The sequence below is a fragment of the Drosophila biarmipes genome, chromosome 3R, assembly GCF_025231255.1.
Source record: "Drosophila biarmipes strain raj3 chromosome 3R, RU_DBia_V1.1, whole genome shotgun sequence".
Classification (NCBI taxonomy): domain Eukaryota; kingdom Metazoa; phylum Arthropoda; class Insecta; order Diptera; family Drosophilidae; genus Drosophila; species Drosophila biarmipes.
The window spans coordinates 2,998,756-3,016,376 of NC_066616.1; the positions used below are offsets into that span (position 1 = coordinate 2,998,756).

The following is a 17,621-nucleotide window of genomic DNA, read 5'->3' on the forward strand; positions in this document are numbered from 1 at the left end:
CCTGTTACAGACTTTTCGACGAATCTGGTATAACAACACACTTGTCTAGAGAGTCATGGCAGTAATCGAGAAGAGCAGAAGAAACAAAAAAAAAACTCGCCGGAGTTCATATACATTCGATACTTATGTTAATACGTAAACAAATTTTTTTGTTTGTTTGTGAGTCAAGTAATCCAATAGTAGTAAAGTAATAGGCAACATCTTAGCGTCTTTTTAATCGGAACTAAAGGCGACACTTATATATATAAATATATATATATTTATATATAATTTATTATGCTTTTAGCAGGGTAACAGCTCTCATCAAAATTCACTCGCTAAATCACGTACTTTTTCTGGTATTTCTTAGCTCATCTGAGTACCTGCCAAGGTACAGGTACAGGACCTGCCAAGAAGGACAAAAGCTTTTGGTTGGTTATTGCCTTAAAAAGGAACATGAAAAAAATTTTCTTAAGACGAGATCCATTTCTGGGCTTCAACAACAAGTACACAAATCACATTAACTCGTAAAAAATACTGAATAAAAACACTCGAATACAGAAATTATTTGCATGTGCGTTGTCGTTTTCCCACGAAGTGAGTTGTATCGCCATTTCCCTTCTCTTGGAATTTGGTCATTGAAGTGGAAACCTTTCCTGTGTGAACAGGTTATTTGCGAAAAGAAGTCACTGAGTCAAAACCCCCTCTGTCTGAACGCCCTGCTTTAATTTTTGTACAACGAACCAATTTTTGTTAACGGCTCTGTATTTAACAGCAAACATCGATAATCGCGACAACCGTGTTTCTTACAGAGAACATCGATCAAAAAGGCCTTCGGTGTTTCCCCACCTCTAGTTTCAATATTTAACGAATTTGCTCTGATCTGTTGTGGGGGTAATTATCTGCAGTTGTCAACTTACCAGATACGCGAATGTTTAACCGTGACCACACCCCCGCGCTTAGTCAAAATCCAACACAATTTAAGATCCGAGAGTGACGCAAAAACGTTTTAGATGGCCAAAGCCGATGTGTAGGTGTGAGTGCTGTGTGTGCCAAATTGAGAAGCCCCTGACAATGTAATTATCGTTAAACTGTTTTAAACAGTGCTCAATGGGGCACCTAAAGCGGGATATCCGAGCTTCGGCTAGCAAGCGTTTAAAACCGATCTGAAACTAAATCAGTCCCCTCCCAGCTGAAACTGTCCAGACACTCAAACCTATTCAATGTCATCTCGAGGCACTTCGCTTTTCATTTTGCAGCAGACACTGGCAAGACAATGGCTCAAAGAGGGGGTGGGATGGGGAAACTCGATACAGGCGTATTTCCCACATCAAGATCACAGACGAAAGTTGACAACTAGTCTACCTCTTTGGGACTCGCATAGTTTGTCGGTACTTATTATACACGAGAAAATTTAAATCGGCGTAGTCCGTAGTCCTAAAAATATTAAAATCACAGTTTATTAATTGTTGACCAGACTGTCGGTTACTTTTCCATGAAAGAGTCTAGGAATGTGTTTCCTTATTATTTTTAACTTTTCCGACATAAGATACTGTTTGGTACGGTAAAAAAGGTTTGTTTGGAGTCCGTGAAACCAATGCAACTCCAAAGCTCCTCGGCCGGGTCAACAAACCAAAAGACTTGCTCCTCCGGCTCGTTATTGGCGTGTGCAGTTAGTCATTGACACGGGGTGCGGGGACTTGTGGTGGATGGGGTCGCTATTGCCATTGCCTTCGCCATCTCCACTGACAACGGCGCTTCGCTTTATGGGTGTCATACAAATTTTGAATGAAAGGGTCAATACTCAGCTTGTCTGCCTTGGTACAACAATTTCTAAGGTGAAACCGGTTTGCGCTTCATTTGGATGAACTCGACTGCATAGGTTCATTACCAAGTCCAACTGGTCACTTTCCAAGTGTGATTTCAGTGGTCTTGTGTCCTCGACATTAGTTTTTAAGTAGATGGATTTCAAACAAAGCAATGAATGTCTAAAGATCTATATTTTGCAAGAGCGATAATTAAGGGTCTGTATAACATGCAGATACTTTCAACTTGAACTGCCCCTTTCCTGCCCTTGCAGCGACGGCAAGTTCATCTCGTGCTGTTTCTTGTAATTTCCTTCGTCCCTATTGCGACGTAGCAGGGTAAAGAATTAGGAAACTATGTTTATAATTATTTATTTAACTTCTTAAATCTTTTTTAAAGCCTGTGGATCCCCTAGGACGCAACAAATGCGTGTGCCTAGGTTTCCATATGAAATTTTGACAACAAATTCTGTAGGAGTAGCCCTTTTATGGGCGCCCTTTTAACAAACAGATTTTAGGAGATATAAATATGAGGCAATTTTGTATACTCAATGCCTCAAAACATGTAAAACTAAAAAATCGAAGGAAAACCATTATAAAATTTTGATAAGATATTGTAAATAGCAAAAATATATGTAAGAAATCCATTATTCTGGTAACTTTTTAAGTGAATTTTTATACCCTTGCAGGCAGTATAATGATTTCAGCCAGAAGTTTGCAACGCAGTGGAGGAGACGTTTCCGACCCCATAAAGTATATATATTCTTGATCAGCGTCACTTAACGAGTCGATCTAGTCATGTCCGTCTGTCCGTTTCTACGCAAATTAGTCCCTCAGTTTTAAAGCTATCGGGCTGAAACTTTCCTAAAAGTCTTCTTTCTATTGCAGGTAGTATATAAGTCGGAACCAGCCGGGTCGGACAACTATATATATTAGCTCCCATAGGAACTGTCGAGGAAAAAATTAAAAAAAATACAACTTTTGTGTTTTTGAACATACAACCGAATTTTTATCAAAAACGGACGAATATAATATATAGCTTCCATAGGAACAATCGTAAAATTAATCGTAAAATAATATAAAAAAAATGATATCTTCGGCGTTTTTTAACATATAACCTCCTACTCTTGGAAATAACATTTTTCATTGGTTTTGAATTTTGAATTAAATTTTATCAAAATCGGACGACTTTATCATAACATGTAACCTTCTAAGCTTGGAAATGGCATTTTTAACTTAGTTCTGAATTTTGAATTAACTTTGATCATTTCTTGTTTGTATGTATTTATTGAACAAATTAAGCTTAGCAGCCTAAGCTTTGTTTATGCAGCTCGGCACCAAAAAGGTATGTTAGGCTAGACAGACCAGGGGCATCATTTAGTATAATCAATGTTAGGAACTCCTCCGCAAATTTAACTATTTTCACCTTTTAATTGGAGCTCGTGAGTTTGTAAAAAGTGTGTGGATAAAGGTGCTACTAGCGTTAAATCAAGAAAATCGCCTATGACTTTCATCCTACGGCGTCTCGCCTTCATTTGAGGTAAATCAATTTCTTGAATTTAAGGTACGGTTAAAACCGTAAAATTAAGGAACACTTTCCTAAAATAAGAAAACAACTTGGTTGGTTTTGTATACCAATTATTACACGGGAATATAGTCTATACATTTTTATATTTACCTGAATTTATCAAACATTTATTTTATATAAATACTTTTTATAATCATGTAAATAACAAATGGAACAATTATTACTTTAGACAACCTCGGCGTAAACTCGAACTCGCGACTGCTCACACCATAGCCACACGTCTTAACCACTTAGCCACGCGTGCTTCTTGTCATGCAATGACTAAAGAGGGCTATGGTGTTTTTGGCCCAGCTTTACGCATATCAATAACATTTATTCTAATTTAAACCTTTTAAAGCAATTTGGTAAATAAAACAGTGAAACTAAAAAAATAATATTTAAAATAAAAATTCACTAAATTAAAAAAAATACATAAAGCGTTCCCTTGCCTTGGTGTGGACCCGAACCAGTTTTATTCAACAATGGTTAATTCAACGGACGTCTCTACCAGCTAGACCACCATCAAAATATGTAAAAAACACGTTTCCCTTAAAATATGGGTATTTCTTTACTAAATTTAAGGAAGAATTTACCATTATCTTAAGAACAAAAATAAAAAAAACCGCCATTAGTTGAAGAAAAATTTAAGGAAGAAGAGAAAAAAAAAATGTTTGCGAAATCCTGTACATTTTTTCTATAATCAAGAAAATATTTCTTAATTCAATGGCGTTCTAAAATCACGGGCCATTTCTTTATATTTAGGGAAATATTTTTTTTGTTGAAGTTTTCCAATCCAACACCTTTTGGTTTCGATGCTTTTCCCCTAATACAATATACATTAAAATACACTTCTAACAATATCAAAATGTAATCATGGCATTAACTGGTAAGTAGATTAATTGTTAAAAATGCTACAAATATTTATGCAACAAAGGAAACAACTGTTACCTTCCTGTTGATGTTTCAAACAGAGTTGTCAAATAAAAGAAATAGTATAGTGCTATATCCATTACTTATCCAACCAATTCAATTTATTAGCATTTGCCCCGATTCAAAAATGTTTGGCGTTCGAAAGACTTTGACATGTTAGTCAAGTTAGTAACACCGTGTTACATTTTTATACCCTTTTGTGTAGAATTAAATTCGTAGATCTGCAAAGATAAAATATTCGATATCTTTTTTTTTATTTTCTTTGACAGATATGTTAGGGTCATCCGATTTTTATTAAATTTAATTCGAAGCAGTAAAACACCGAAGCTATAATTTGTTTCATATTATTTTCCCACCAATTTTACAAAAACTGAGAGACTAGTTTGCGTAGAAACGGACGGGCAGAGAGTCAGACAAAAATGGCTAGATCAACTTTATGGGGTCGAAAACGTCTCCTTCACTGCGTTGCAAGCTTCTGATTCACTATATTTCTGTTACAGAAGTGAATGACAACCCAAAGTTAGAGAAAGATGAATACAAACGGAAGAGAGTTGGATTCCACTGCAGACGTGTTTCCTTTAAATTGTGCCAACAGCGAAGGCATCAACGAGGACGGGGTCCAGAAAAATGCCTCAACCACCGGTCTAAACAGTATACAGCGAGGTGAGCGAGGTACAGATAAATAGTAATTCAATGTGACGCCAAAATAAAATACAAATTTTAACAAAAGTGTATTATATATATTATATACATATGCAAACTGTGAGGCAAAGGCCAAGATCCTGTGTCACCAGAGGTATGGAGACGTTTTAAAATGTGGGGTTATTTTTTGTAGAAAAAATAATGAAAAGTTTATCAAAACTGGTTTCTAATGACTTTTCATTTCAAAACCCTCTATACTTTATTATAGACAATATCGACATTAATTTTCTTAAAAAATATATATTATCGTTAATTTTTTCTTCGAGTGCATATACGAATTATTTTAATCAGATTATTCAGTAAAAAGTTGGGACCAAATATTATAATCGCCGCAAGGAGGTGTCTTGTAATCTCGGAAAAAGTAGTTTGCTGTCCAAGAACCTGAACAATCTGATTAAGAATTAATACGCTTCCACCAGCTGTGTGTCGTCGGAAAGTATGTAAGAGGTAGAAAAAAACGTTTCCGTCTCCAAACGATTTTTATTCGTTTTCAAAAATATTTTTAAAATCCTTTGCATAATGTGAATAAAAATGGTATAACAGTTTTTATAATTGAAGATCGCATCTGTGCTCGGCGAGAGGAAAAACAAAAAATTTAAGGCCGCGGCATTGATGTGGATTAAAATTTCTGAGAAGTTCCGATACTGCTTGAGCTCAGTGGAATTCAGCTGAGCTGAACAAAGTTAAATAGCTGGGCTAGGGATGTGAGTCGTGAGCGCTTTTGCAACGACAGTTTGTTGTGATTGTTTTTTTTTTGTTCACACTTCTTGGCTGGATTCCTAAACGTTGTCTGTTCTTATTTCAACTCTCTTTCAGCTATAGATGCCACCAAGCGCAAAAAAATTAAATCGCGCAACACCGTAGCTTCCACTGCAGACCCTAAAACCGAAAAAACGGCGGCTTCTATTTCTAACTCCAGTGCAGCCAACAAAAACGACCTTAACTATTCCAAGGATCATCTCGATGCCTGGCTTGAGAATTGCTTACGGGATGCCACAAACGCCCAACTGTCATCTTCATCTGAGTTTCTGGACTTCATCCCGTCGACAGCTCCATCTCGCACGCAAATGTTTGTATGTCAACAGCAGCAGCAACAACAGCAGCAGATTAAACAGCAACTACAGTACCAGAAGCAACAAGAATTTTCGAAGCGATCACAGCCTTATGGTGTTGGCTTGGGAACGCCCTTCAGATTGGGAATACAGCGCGTGAGTATATGCCATAAGCAGAGAATCATTTCGTGCACAACGCCAATCTAACGACATTTTTCTTCGTGCAGCACTCGCACTCCCTTAATCATCGATATCCGATGCTAATCCCACCCCAGGGTCTTAACGGCTATGGCACTAGCTATGGTGGCGATGGTGACCAAGAGTTTGCAAGCTTACCGCCACTGGTTAACATGATGGGAGGAGCGGGAGGCACTAGCTCCGAGCACGAACCGAATTCTACAGATGTATTGGATGAAAGCGGAAGCAATCCAAACATAAATAGAGGGTAAATCAATTCTTTGAACAATTATTGCACTTTGTATCCAACTTCTTATACTTAACTTCAGGTTTCGATTCAGCGATCCCTGCCTGCTTAACCCCTCCGATAACGACTCCAAATTAAGCGGTCAGAATACCCCGGAGTGTCGGAATGGCAACAACAATAGCGTTGGCTGCGATCTGGCACAGCAAAACAAATTCTTTGCGGCCCTTATGGAACAAATAAACATGTTGCATGACACCAATTCGAAGATCTGCCGTAACTTGCATGAAGCAAAAGGTTTGTTGTTTGTCATATCGAGTGCAGCTCTCGGATATGTGTTCACTATAGTCCTTTTAAAAAGACTTATCGAGTTTTACTCACGAGTCCTTTCCACCCAAAAAATGGCTTTAGTTACAAAATATATATATATATTTATACCTAATTGCTATATCCTTTTAATTTAGAATCAGCTGTCACTCATTATCTTTTTCTACGAACACTCTTGCACTTGTAAACACATTCACAGTTGAAATCGAAACTTTAAAGCACGTCTCTAGTGGCCACCCTTGGGCTGGAGTCGGCTCAGGTGGCATGCGGCACCGTAGAGATAGCTTGAGCGGATTAAGCACCCAAAGTCAACCCCTGGTATTTGGCGGTGGAATGGGCGGGACTCACAGCCCGGCACCCACCTTTCATTCAGGTATACATTGGGTGGCTCTCCCAATTTGCCATGCATCCAAGCCGCCAATTGCTAACGATCGACTCCTCGTTTTCAGGCGCCTACACTCCAGGAATAATGACTGATGTTGTGCGCGAAGTAAAGGAAGCTGCTCGCGTTCGCGAAGATGCACTGCTTAGTCGGTAAGAAGTAAATTCAAAGAGTAAATATATTTACATATGTACACATCATTGTTTCTTTAGTGTAAAATCAATGGTTGAGGAGCGCCAGTGGTCCTTGAACGAGGGCAATGCTCGAGTTCTGCGAGATATTGATGATTTGAAGGTAGGGGCAGTATTATATATCTACAGCTACAGGCTGCATTGCTAATTTTCTATCCGAAAGTCCCATGTAATGCAGTTGCGACTGGAGAAGAAGGAGACTAATAAACGATTGTCATATCTGGAAGCAGAAAACAAATGCCTGCGCCAAGCTCTAGCCGGTTGTTATAACCAGCGGCAAACATATCACGATATAATCTACGAAAATGACCGAGTCCGCGGATCCCGAAAGCCATTTCCAAATGGAGGTGGCACAGGAGCCTTTGGGGTCAGGCGGGCGCAATCCTTTAATCTGCAGTACGGAACGATGCATCAAACGACAGCTCAAACAACGCACTCCCTGGAAGAGGATGACGAAATAGTGGAGGAACAAGTTTTGGAGCAGGACGAGCCAGAGTCGGTGACGGTCAACGAATCCCGCAACAACGGGATGCAGACTTCTTTAACCTCGAGCGCTCACTCCTTGGCACCTAAATTACCACAGCAAACAGTTCAGAGCCCGCCCACTCTTGCGCTGATTTCAGATCAGGACGACCCAGGAATTCCACCACCACTTCTGCCGCGCAAGAAAGAGCACGCCCAGCTAAAAAGGGAGCTCAGTGAAGCGACCGCCGCACGTAAGGAGGCAAATCAACGTATAATTGCGTGGGTGTAGTTCGCTATATTCTATATTCTCAAACTAACTTAGCACCATTTAACTTCAAATGCTTGAATGTTTTAAAAGGCACTACTCTCATTTCACTAAACAAACATATCCACTAAACCTCGTAACTAATAACAAAAATTTACATATTTTGCATTTGTTTTTACCCTTTGACGGCTCCATGTGGCGATGCACTTTGACACTACTATAGCCTTGAAAAAATGGTCAGAGACCTAAATGCCCAGATGGCTGACCAACCAAGTAGGAATCCGAGCGTGTATGGCGACGCCCTGGCAACGAAATTCAGCGTGGCGGATGGGCCGATTACAGACTTATAGTTTTAGCTATTGGCCTCCGGCTCGAAACCAAAACGCCAGCAGCAGGCAATGCGTGTCACTCATTTATAGCAGCCTGATCTACGGAAACGGCCACTTCAACGACAATTCACTTTTCGCTTCAAAATTATGAATAACTCAATAACAATAATTGCAAAAGCCCTTACTTATTAGCTAAAAGGCTTTAATTTTGTCTCAACTTATTAAATGTTCTACCAAAATCATTGATTAAAGTCGAGCTCATTGCTTGATTAAGTATTTTGCTCGCGCAAAAAAAATTTGTTTACTAAAAATAAGTTATGTTACTAAAACTTTATGAATGTGGTCTTCTTTATCAGGTCATGAACATTTTGTATTGAAGATATTTAAACATGTTATAAACTATTTTGAATAATGATTATCTAAAAAACGTGTACCTATTGAAATGAACAAAAATCAAAATCTAGTATAAAGAATCAACTATGTTTACTTGAATAAGTAGATACGAAGTTGGCTAGAAAGTGTAGTCGCTAACTATATTTTTTAAGTGCCATTTAATTAAACTGAAATATACTGGGGTCTACGAAAACTAACTAGCGCTAAGAGGTTCTGTTTTTTTGTGCATCAATGTAGAATGAATATGAATTCAACGTTAAGCGACTCGGGATCCTTCATACATCACATACAAATATGCGCATTTATTTAATACATTCCGTCACATAAAACCGTTTACATAAATACCAATCTAAATTCTAAAACGGTTCCATTTTTTATGGGACACCACGACATGTCATTCTATCCGTCCATCTGTGAAGGCGGTGTCACTGCTACCGTGTTTCTGCGGCGAAGTCAACTCAAATCTTATAACGCATCTGTGAGTTTAAAAACATGTACAAAAAGTCATTTTAAATGGATTTAAAACTTAAATTTAAGAATTACAGTAATGGTTTATGAAAGTATCGATTCTAAAAATGGGATTTTTTCATGTGATGAATAAAGTGACTAAGAGACGTTCTACATACATTGTGCCGCCATGTCACTGCTGTCGATCCCTAGCATGGCCAACTCATCGAGTTCCGCTTGACGCCGAAGTTTCTCGCTGTCCGAAGGCGATGCCGGGGGCTTTGGGATGTCTGAGATATGAGCTTGGATTTTAAGGGCCTTAATTTTCGCCTCATCGTCGACTTGCGCAATGGCTGGTGGGGAACTTGGCATTGGGATATCCTCTGCGTCCATATCTCTTATTTTCGCTGTATTTTCGCCATTCAAAAGCTGCGACTCCTCATTCTTTTTCGAAGTCCGTATAGTTGAATTATTGGACGCCTCTGTTTCATCAATAGTCACAAGGTGAATACCCTGCTTAGCCAGATCTTGAAGGTTATGCTCACTGAGCACTGCGTCATCCTCAACGATAGTGGTAATAGTCTGAGGCTCACTTTGCTTTTCTTTTTTTTCATTTGACGCCTCCAGTGACGTTCCCTCGCTAGGGAATATTATATCAAGGGCTTCGGCCAGATCTTTCGGTAGTCTCCCGTCGCGTGGTTGTTCCTCAGCGTGTTCTCTTGTTCCCAAATCAGATTCGGCTTCGTCAATTCCAGGAGGTAAAACTTCCTTTGCATGGTTTTCCTTTTCATGCTGTTCCCTATCCTCTGGGTCATTGGGTTCCCCGTCAGATCCTTCCCCCGGCGGTGGTGGAGGCGGGCAACTCGTCATTAAGTTGGCGAACTGGACGGGATCTGGCATGAGTTCGTCATAATCAACCATCATACCCGCGTCAGGATGAAATGGAGGAGCATTGCCGAAAGCATCTTCCATCATGGCCATCTGAATCTGCGCCGCTGTCGGTGCGGGCTGACGAACCGTTGCTCCACCAATTGGCGGAGGCGGTGGGGGCGGTGCTTCTAAACAGCCGTTGGTGTAGATGGAAACAGCGTCATAGTTGGAAGCTGCAACAGGCTGCTTTTTAAATACCGGCATCTTACCGATAAATGGCAGCTTCTTGCCTCCAGACAAGGAATTGCTAATGGGTTTTGAAGTCTTTGACTTGCTTTCTGCATCCTTCTTGTCTCGCTTCGTCTCCGACTGCTTGCGCTCGGGAACCGTACGGGGCCGAAACTCGGAATGCTTTATGACTGGACGTTCTATTCGGTCGGCAGAACGACTGCGACTGCGTCGGTTTCGACCATCCCGTGAACGACTTCTCCGGCTGGATCTTAAGGGTGAACGAGAAAAGTATCTATTTCTACTTCGAGAACGACGCCGGTAGCTGCGGTCCCTATCCCGCTCTCGATCTCTCCGATCTCTGTCCCGTCCGCGACTAATGCTCCGAGAGTGGCTCCGCCGCTTAGAGCGGGAACGGGAACGCCGACCTCCGCTCCGCTTTAATTTTCCCTCACTTTCGAATGGTGCATGCGGTATTAATTTGCCGTCTTCCGAATCACGCGGTCCCTTATTCTTTAGCTTGCCTTTGAGCTGCTCGAACAGTTTTTTCTCACTCTCACTTATTACAGGCTGAACAGTGTTCCACTGCTTCAGCATAGCTTCGTCCCGTTTTTTTTGATCCTCCTTTTGTACTTCACCACTCGCTGAAGACCATTTACCACTGCCTGATGCATTTATAGAATCCTTTATGATTGGAGGCGGCGGCGGCGCTAGAGACTGAAGAGGTTCTTGCGGCTTTACAGATGTTGGCAAGGTTTCTTGCTTTCGCATAGCCACGCGTATTGACGCTGCGTTAATGGGCTCCTCAATACGTCCTTTCTTTGGTGGCTGCGCCTTATCATCTTCCGACGAAGAGCTATTAGAGGATGACGATGTGCTGTTGGCGTCGTTTGTACTTTTCTTGCTTTTCTTTCCATGCTTCCGCTTTTTTTTCTTTCTCTCCCCGCTAATCGTGAAAACGAAACCAAATGAAACACTTTATATTCTGTTCTCAAATCGTTCTTATCATCCTTACCTCTTTTTCTTCCGTTTTTTAGACGCCTTGTCCTCGTCTTTTGTGTTCTTTTTTGTCTTAGAGTCATCTTGTTCTCTCTGTTGATTCATCGCCCGCTCGCGGTTTGCTTGCCACTCGAGTTCATACTTGGGGTTCTGGTTTATAAATTGCTAGAATTAAAAGGGAAAAATTAGACAAATTCAAGTAAGTATAAAAAAAATTAGACATTTTTATTTTAAAAATCAAACCTAAATATATATAATTTTTTTACCTAGAAGACAAACGTCATTCACATTGGAGAGTATTAAAGCTAATGAAATCGATGCCTGCTTAGCAATTGGAAAGAATTTAAGGGATACAGAAGAGCCAAAAAGAATGAAATCAGTTCCATAACGAATGTGGAGGATTTAGGGGGTTCTATAGCCTTTCAGAGGATTTTATAATTTCATTTAGAACTTTGAAAAGCAGTGAAGAATATTAATTTTAATCCTATAGATAATTTCGCTAATTTACTAGAAAAGTGACATAATTCAAAAAATACAATATAAATTTCATGATCCAAAAATAAAAACCTTTGTCACATCCAGAACAAAATTTTTGAGTGTCAATTTGATAAGCGTGGGTGAAAATGACAATACATCTAGGATCAAATGAGTGTCCAAAGTATACTACATTATATGAAAAATCTTATTTGATCCTAATTATTGTCATTTCGATACCAATAAATGTCCCTCTTTCGAAATTCAAACTGCGCCAATCGTTCAAGCGTAGCGATATATAATTGTGCGCTCGACATTGTAAAATGAAGACGAATGTGAATAATATAAAAGTGTTCCTTAAATCAGGTAAGTAGTTTTCATATAATTATATGAATTAATATATTAATGGTTTAATGCAATTCTCAGAAGCAGCTTAACTATTTACACATGTATGGACATTTAGAACGCAGAAATTTGTTAATGTGATCTTACATGTACACTGCTAGTAGTTTTTTAATACAATTTTTTTTATTCAAGGTATATCTTATAGCTCCCATAGGAAGTATCGGGGGAAAAAAATTAATTTCTTTGGTGTTTTTTAACATATAACCTCTGACGCTTGGAAATAACATTTGAATTTTTATAAAGCTGTCATAGAAACGATCGGGAAATTGGTGGGAATATACTATGAAGCTTTGGTGCTTTTTGACATATAATCTTCTAAGCTTGGAAATAACAATTCTTCATTAATTAAATGTTATCAAAATCGTACGACTATATCATATAGCTGTCATAGGAACGATCGGAAAATTGGTGTAAAAAATAATATGAAACAAATTATTGGGTGTTTTTTGACATATTATTCTATAATATGGAGAATATAATTATTTAAAATTAATAACAATGGGACGACTCTAACATATAGCTGTCAAAGAAAAGGTCAGAGAAATAATGAGATAATTTTTTGTAATATCACTGAAGTCAGCAACAATCCTTAAAATTTTCACATGGTGTTACTAACGTATATTATTTCTTATAACTGCAAGGGTATACCAACTTCAGCTTGCCGAAAGTAACTTCTTTTCTTGTTGGGTTCAACATCAAGAATTAATTCGTGTCTTATTGATACTAAAATCGTATCAAAATGGCCTACCTATATCGAAAATATCAAAATGACACCAAATAGTGTCAATTAGATGTTCTTTGTATAAGAGACCAAAGAGACCACATTAACACCAAAGTAATGGCACATTGACGACGATTTTTGGGTTTGGTTTGGTTTATATAATCTAGTAAGTTTAATAATGAGATAATTTTTTGTAATATCACTGAAGTCAGCAACAATCCTTAAAATTTTCACATGGTGTTACTAACGTATATTATTTCTTATAACTGCAAGGGTATACCAACTTCAGCTTGCCGAAAGTAACTTCTTTTCTTGTTGGGTTCAACATCAAGAATTAATTCGTGTCTTATTGATACTAAAATCGTATCAAAATGGCCTACCTATATCGAAAATATCAAAATGACACCAAATAGTGTCAATTAGATGTTCTTTGTATAAGAGACCAAAGAGACCACATTAACACCAAAGTAATGGCACATTGACGACGATTTTTGGGTTTGGTTTGGTTTATATAATCTAGTAAGTTTAATAATGAGATAATTTTTTGTAATATCACTGAAGTCAGCAACAATCCTTAAAATTTTCACATGGTGTTACTAACGTATATTATTTCTTATAACTGCAAGGGTATACCAACTTCAGCTTGCCGAAAGTAACTTCTTTTCTTGTTGGGTTCAACATCAAGAATTAATTCGTGTCTTATTGATACTAAAATCGTATCAAAATGGCCTACCTATATCGAAAATATCAAAATGACACCAAATAGTGTCAATTAGATGTTCTTCGTATAAGAGACCAAAGAGACCACATTAACACCAAAGTAATGGCACATTGACGACGATTTTTGGGTTTGGTTTGGTTTATATAATCTAGTAAGTTTAATAATGAGATAATTTTTTGTAATATCACTGAAGTCAGCAACAATCCTTAAAATTTTCACATGGTGTTACTAACGTATATTATTTCTTATAACTGCAAGGGTATACCAACTTCAGCTTGCCGAAAGTAACTTCTTTTCTTGTTGGGTTCAACATCAAGAATTAATTCGTGTCTTATTGATACTAAAATCGTATCAAAATGGCCTACCTATATCGAAAATATCAAAATGACACCAAATAGTGTCAATTAGATGTTCTTCGTATAAGAGACCAAAGAGACCACATTAACACCAAAGTAATGGCACATTGACGACGATTTTTGGGTTTGGTTTGGTTTATATAATCTAGTAAGTTTAGATTGATTTCCGCACATATTTTTACGTATTTTGTTTTAGCTTAAATTGAAATATATTTTTATTATTCAATAACTATCCTATAGACGCAAATAAGCATATTACTCTTAGTTCTATGAATAACTAAAATAATAGATTCTCTGACATCCGATAGGTGTCGCCGTCTAATAGGTGCCACAATAGAAATCCCTCGAATTTTATTTTAGAACTGGTCAACAAACTGTTTATTGGCGCTGAGAAACAAGTATTTGATAGTCGAGGCACTCGACTACTTTATTCTCGTTTGCCTCAATTGCAGTATTAGAAAAGAGAAAATTGGAAAAAAGTAATATATGGCGTTTTCACTTTATTTTCCGTTTCCGGTTTTCGCAGTTTCTGGAGTGTTATGGTCGTTTGTGGGTAACGGGTATAAAAATACAAAGTATATTGTATTTTTTCACTCGTCAATACCTTTCTTTTGTCAAATTTAAAAACTTGATAATCCTTTTTTTTATCATTTATTTAATAAATTAGATATTTGACTTTTTTTTAAAGCGAGCAAGCTCTTTCCTTGTTTTGCCTAAGCCTTGAACAACGTTTCGATTTAATACCGTTCTTACACTTATTTATGGGACCAAGTAAGTGAAGTCGGTGTAAAACGTAAATGTATAACTAGGCCTTAACAAGTTCTGCTATATAAAATTAGAAGAAGAAGTAGAAGACTTTCCGGTTTTTAGAACGGCTAGAAAGAGTGTATAGTCAACCTAGAATATAAATAATTTATGGTATCGGACACGTTTCCTTCACATTTCAGTTTCGAAAATGATTACTTATTAACAGTTCAATTCTTAAGTTCGTTTTCCTTTCTGCTTTCGCTTGAAAAACTAAAATATTCGATGTCTGAACTTACCTCATATTTGTTTGAGTGTAGCCTAGACTTGAGGTGGGCAGAAGCGCAGTGCAAGTCTCCAATCCAAACACTACAAAGCTTGCAGTACCAAGCGTTAGCCGGAACCAAGAACTGCATGCCCCGCACAGGCACGCGTTTAACAGGCGCGTTTTCAAATGTAGGAAAGGGATCATGGTCAATGCCCATATGCCATGGGGTTTCTATGGTCTCGCGATTCATGTGTTCTTCGGCATGCAAATGCTTAAGGTAATCTCGCGCGGACCTTGGAAAAACGCTGCAGCTCTCGCACCAATGCTGTTCAGGATCGAAAAACACAAAATTGTAGTTTTGTGTTGGGGCTGGTACTGGTTGCGTTTCACCGTGTCGCTGATTTGTCTTCATCGACTTCATGGCGCGGTGCTTGAGCTGATTAGTGGGACTAACCACCGCACCGATAGTCTCCTCTTCGTCACCGCCATCGGATGACGAAGCGGACGAACTGCCAGACGATGAGCTGGAGTCCGAGCTGTCAGCGGAGCTATCACTGGAGGATTGTGATCGGCTACCCTGTTGTCCAGCCTGATTCTTCCCGTGGACCTTGGGTTTAGAAGGTTCATCTTCTAGATCTTCGTAGCCAATTATGCCGTTCAGCATGTCTATAACGTTTTCAATTGTGTCCAGTTTCTTCTTAATTTGGATCTACATATCAAACAATTTACAGACACCAAGTTTAAAAACTTAGGATGATCATATAATTTTGTGTTGGGGAATATATTCACCTGTAGGCGGTCGTTTTCCTCGATGAAATTCTTGGTGGTTGGTGAAGGTGGTGCTTCGCCTGCGGCCAGGTCTTCACGCTGGTCCCTCAGCACTTTCATTTCTTTCTTGAGCAGAGTTACCTTCTTCACGTAGTTGGCCCGCTGTTTTTTTAGTTCGTCCTTCTGCTTTTCCGCCTCTTGAGCCACGGCTGCTGTTCGGCGGTACATAGATGAGGGATAAATAGAATCACCAATTATGACACATTCTGACCAAATAAATAAAATTTCAAATTTCATTTACAAATGCATTATCAAGTGCATTTCTCCGACTAGTTACACACGGATGCAGTTGCCGGATCAGATCTGACTGCGTCGAGATAGTTTGTTCTGCCAGTCCTCGATGGGGATGAAGACCCTGTTGGGGCGACGGCGGACGTCCAGATTGGCGTGCGTGTGTCTTTTGACTACCGCCACACAACTGCAAAACTGCGTGTTCTATTCAAAACGAAATGACATTTCAGACCCTTGCTCGGGTCGGTCTTTGTTCTTGCTGCGATTGATTGATCTAATCTTTACCCTAGTCTTTTGGTAATTTCTGGTTTGCGATTTTTTAGCGCGCATTTAAGTTACAAGTACAAGTAATCATAACAACAGTAATAAAACATAATGTGAGAGGTTTGCATGTGAATGTTCGTAGAGACCACATTGTAATTCATTTCCACACTTACCATCCTGTGGCGGCAAACCAGCGCCGTCGAGCGCTGGCCTCTTCTGCTCCTCTTCTAGGTGCTTAACCGGCAACGATTCGGTGGCCTGCTGAGGCTGAGCCAAGGCGTCCGAGGCCGACGCTTGCACTCCAGCCATGGCCTGTGTCAGCCAAACTTGCTGGCCATATTCTGCAATAAAGACCGGACCGTGTTAAGTATAAGTTCCTCAGTTTAAACTTCCTCGCTTACCATTTACGCCCCAAGCGCCTGTGGGAGGTGGGCCGTAGCCGGCTCCAAAAGTGGCTTGCTCAGGCGATGGTCCTGGCATGCCGTAGCCTGGTCCCTGGCTCGGAAAGGCGTTAGGCGGCATTCCATATTGGTGGCCATAAACATCAGGTGGAGCGCCGTAGGGAGCGTACATTTGTGGGACCATAACACCGTAGCCAGGAGCCATTTGCTGTGTCGGTCCTCCCTGAGGCGGAGGAAGTGGCGGGGACGCTGGCTTCCTTTTGGGCGACCAACGACTGCCACGTCGGGGAGAGACGGTGCGGGAGCGAGAACGTCCATAGCGACGGGGTGGAGGAGAGCGGTGCCGGTGGCGGTCGCGGTCAAAGCGGCGTCGGGGATAGCGCCCGTAGTCAGGCGAGTCATAACGACCGCGGCGGGGAGGAGTCGGTGAACGAGACGCGGATCGCCGTCTCCGCGTAGATAGGGGCGATGCCGCATTTCGGGAATCCGTGCGGCCGCGGTGCTTGAAACTCGACTTAGGGCCCTTTCCCGATGCAATGCCTCTAGAGTCACTCTTCTCGTTTCCGTCAACGCCGGGTGGGCCTGGGGGCAGGTCGACCGCGTTTTCCAGACGCCTGTCCACTGGCTGCCTGGAACCAGAGTCTTCATCCATCAAAAAAAAACCGTGAATGAGTCTCACAGGCTTTAATGCTTTTACGGCGTCAGTTCGATGTGAAAAACTTTTTTCTCGTATATTCCAAAATTACGTGGGGAAATTATTCCAATATAGAAGTGGAGAAACATCGATGCGTAAATCGATGTTCTTTAACCATTTCGAAACATCGATATCAGCGATGTGTACAAAACATCGATAGCA

The 17,621-nt window shown here is 39.8% G+C and overlaps 2 protein-coding genes across 12 annotated transcripts; one reads left to right on the forward strand and one right to left on the reverse strand.

Moving 5' to 3' along the window:
- The first annotated feature begins 817 nt into the window (after positions 1 to 817).
- LOC108024945 (ras guanine nucleotide exchange factor B) lies at positions 818 to 9,005 on the forward strand. Of its 9 annotated transcripts, none has more exons than XM_017095169.3 (10): positions 818 to 873; positions 4,782 to 4,953; positions 5,800 to 6,191; positions 6,263 to 6,480; positions 6,542 to 6,753; positions 6,983 to 7,156; positions 7,233 to 7,317; positions 7,378 to 7,459; positions 7,520 to 8,100; positions 8,310 to 9,005. In XM_017095169.3, the coding sequence occupies exons 2-10, from the start codon at positions 4,812 to 4,814 to the stop codon at positions 8,434 to 8,436; spliced, it is 2,013 nt and encodes a 670-aa protein (XP_016950658.1). In that variant the 5' UTR covers positions 818 to 873; positions 4,782 to 4,811; the 3' UTR covers positions 8,437 to 9,005. The 9 variants fall into 9 exon arrangements, with proteins under 9 accessions (XP_016950658.1, XP_016950662.1, XP_016950655.1 ...); XM_017095166.3 differs by having other exon boundaries at positions 828 to 1,055; XM_017095172.3 differs by having other exon boundaries at positions 828 to 1,055; positions 7,520 to 8,072.
- Positions 9,006 to 9,073: 68 nt separating this feature from the next.
- LOC108024943 (zinc finger matrin-type protein CG9776) lies at positions 9,074 to 17,549 on the reverse strand. 3 transcript variants are annotated; one of them, XM_017095160.2, is made up of 7 exons: positions 16,766 to 17,549; positions 16,538 to 16,705; positions 15,831 to 16,018; positions 15,073 to 15,750; positions 11,369 to 11,517; positions 9,435 to 11,299; positions 9,074 to 9,284 (listed from the first exon to the last, which is right to left on the reverse strand). In XM_017095160.2, the coding sequence occupies exons 1-7, from the start codon at positions 17,415 to 17,417 to the stop codon at positions 9,274 to 9,276; spliced, it is 3,711 nt and encodes a 1,236-aa protein (XP_016950649.1). In that variant the 5' UTR covers positions 17,418 to 17,549; the 3' UTR covers positions 9,074 to 9,273. The 3 variants fall into 3 exon arrangements, with proteins under 3 accessions (XP_016950649.1, XP_016950648.1, XP_016950651.1); XM_017095159.2 differs by having other exon boundaries at positions 15,831 to 16,021; XM_017095162.2 differs by lacking the exon at positions 9,074 to 9,284 and having other exon boundaries at positions 9,427 to 11,299; positions 15,831 to 16,021.
- Between the last annotated feature and the right edge of the window lie 72 nt (positions 17,550 to 17,621).

Coding starts and splice junctions, on each gene's coding strand:
- LOC108024945 (XM_017095169.3), top strand. CDS start 4,812: ATGAATACAAACGGAAGAGAGTTGGATTCCACTGCAGACGTGTTTCCT. Junction 7,157..7,232: donor GGCACCCACCTTTCATTCAG/GTATACATTGGG, acceptor CCTCGTTTTCAG/GCGCCTACACTCCAGGAATA. Junction 8,101..8,309: donor GCAAATCAACGTATAATTGC/GTGGGTGTAGTT, acceptor ACACTACTATAG/CCTTGAAAAAATGGTCAGAG.
- LOC108024943 (XM_017095159.2), bottom strand. CDS start 17,417: ATGGATGAAGACTCTGGTTCCAGGCAGCCAGTGGACAGGCGTCTGGAA. Junction 16,022..16,537: donor TGGTTTGCCGCCACAGGATG/GTAAGTGTGGAA, acceptor ACCGCCGAACAG/CAGCCGTGGCTCAAGAGGCG. Junction 11,300..11,368: donor AAAAAACGGAAGAAAAAGAG/GTAAGGATGATA, acceptor TTTCACGATTAG/CGGGGAGAGAAAGAAAAAAA.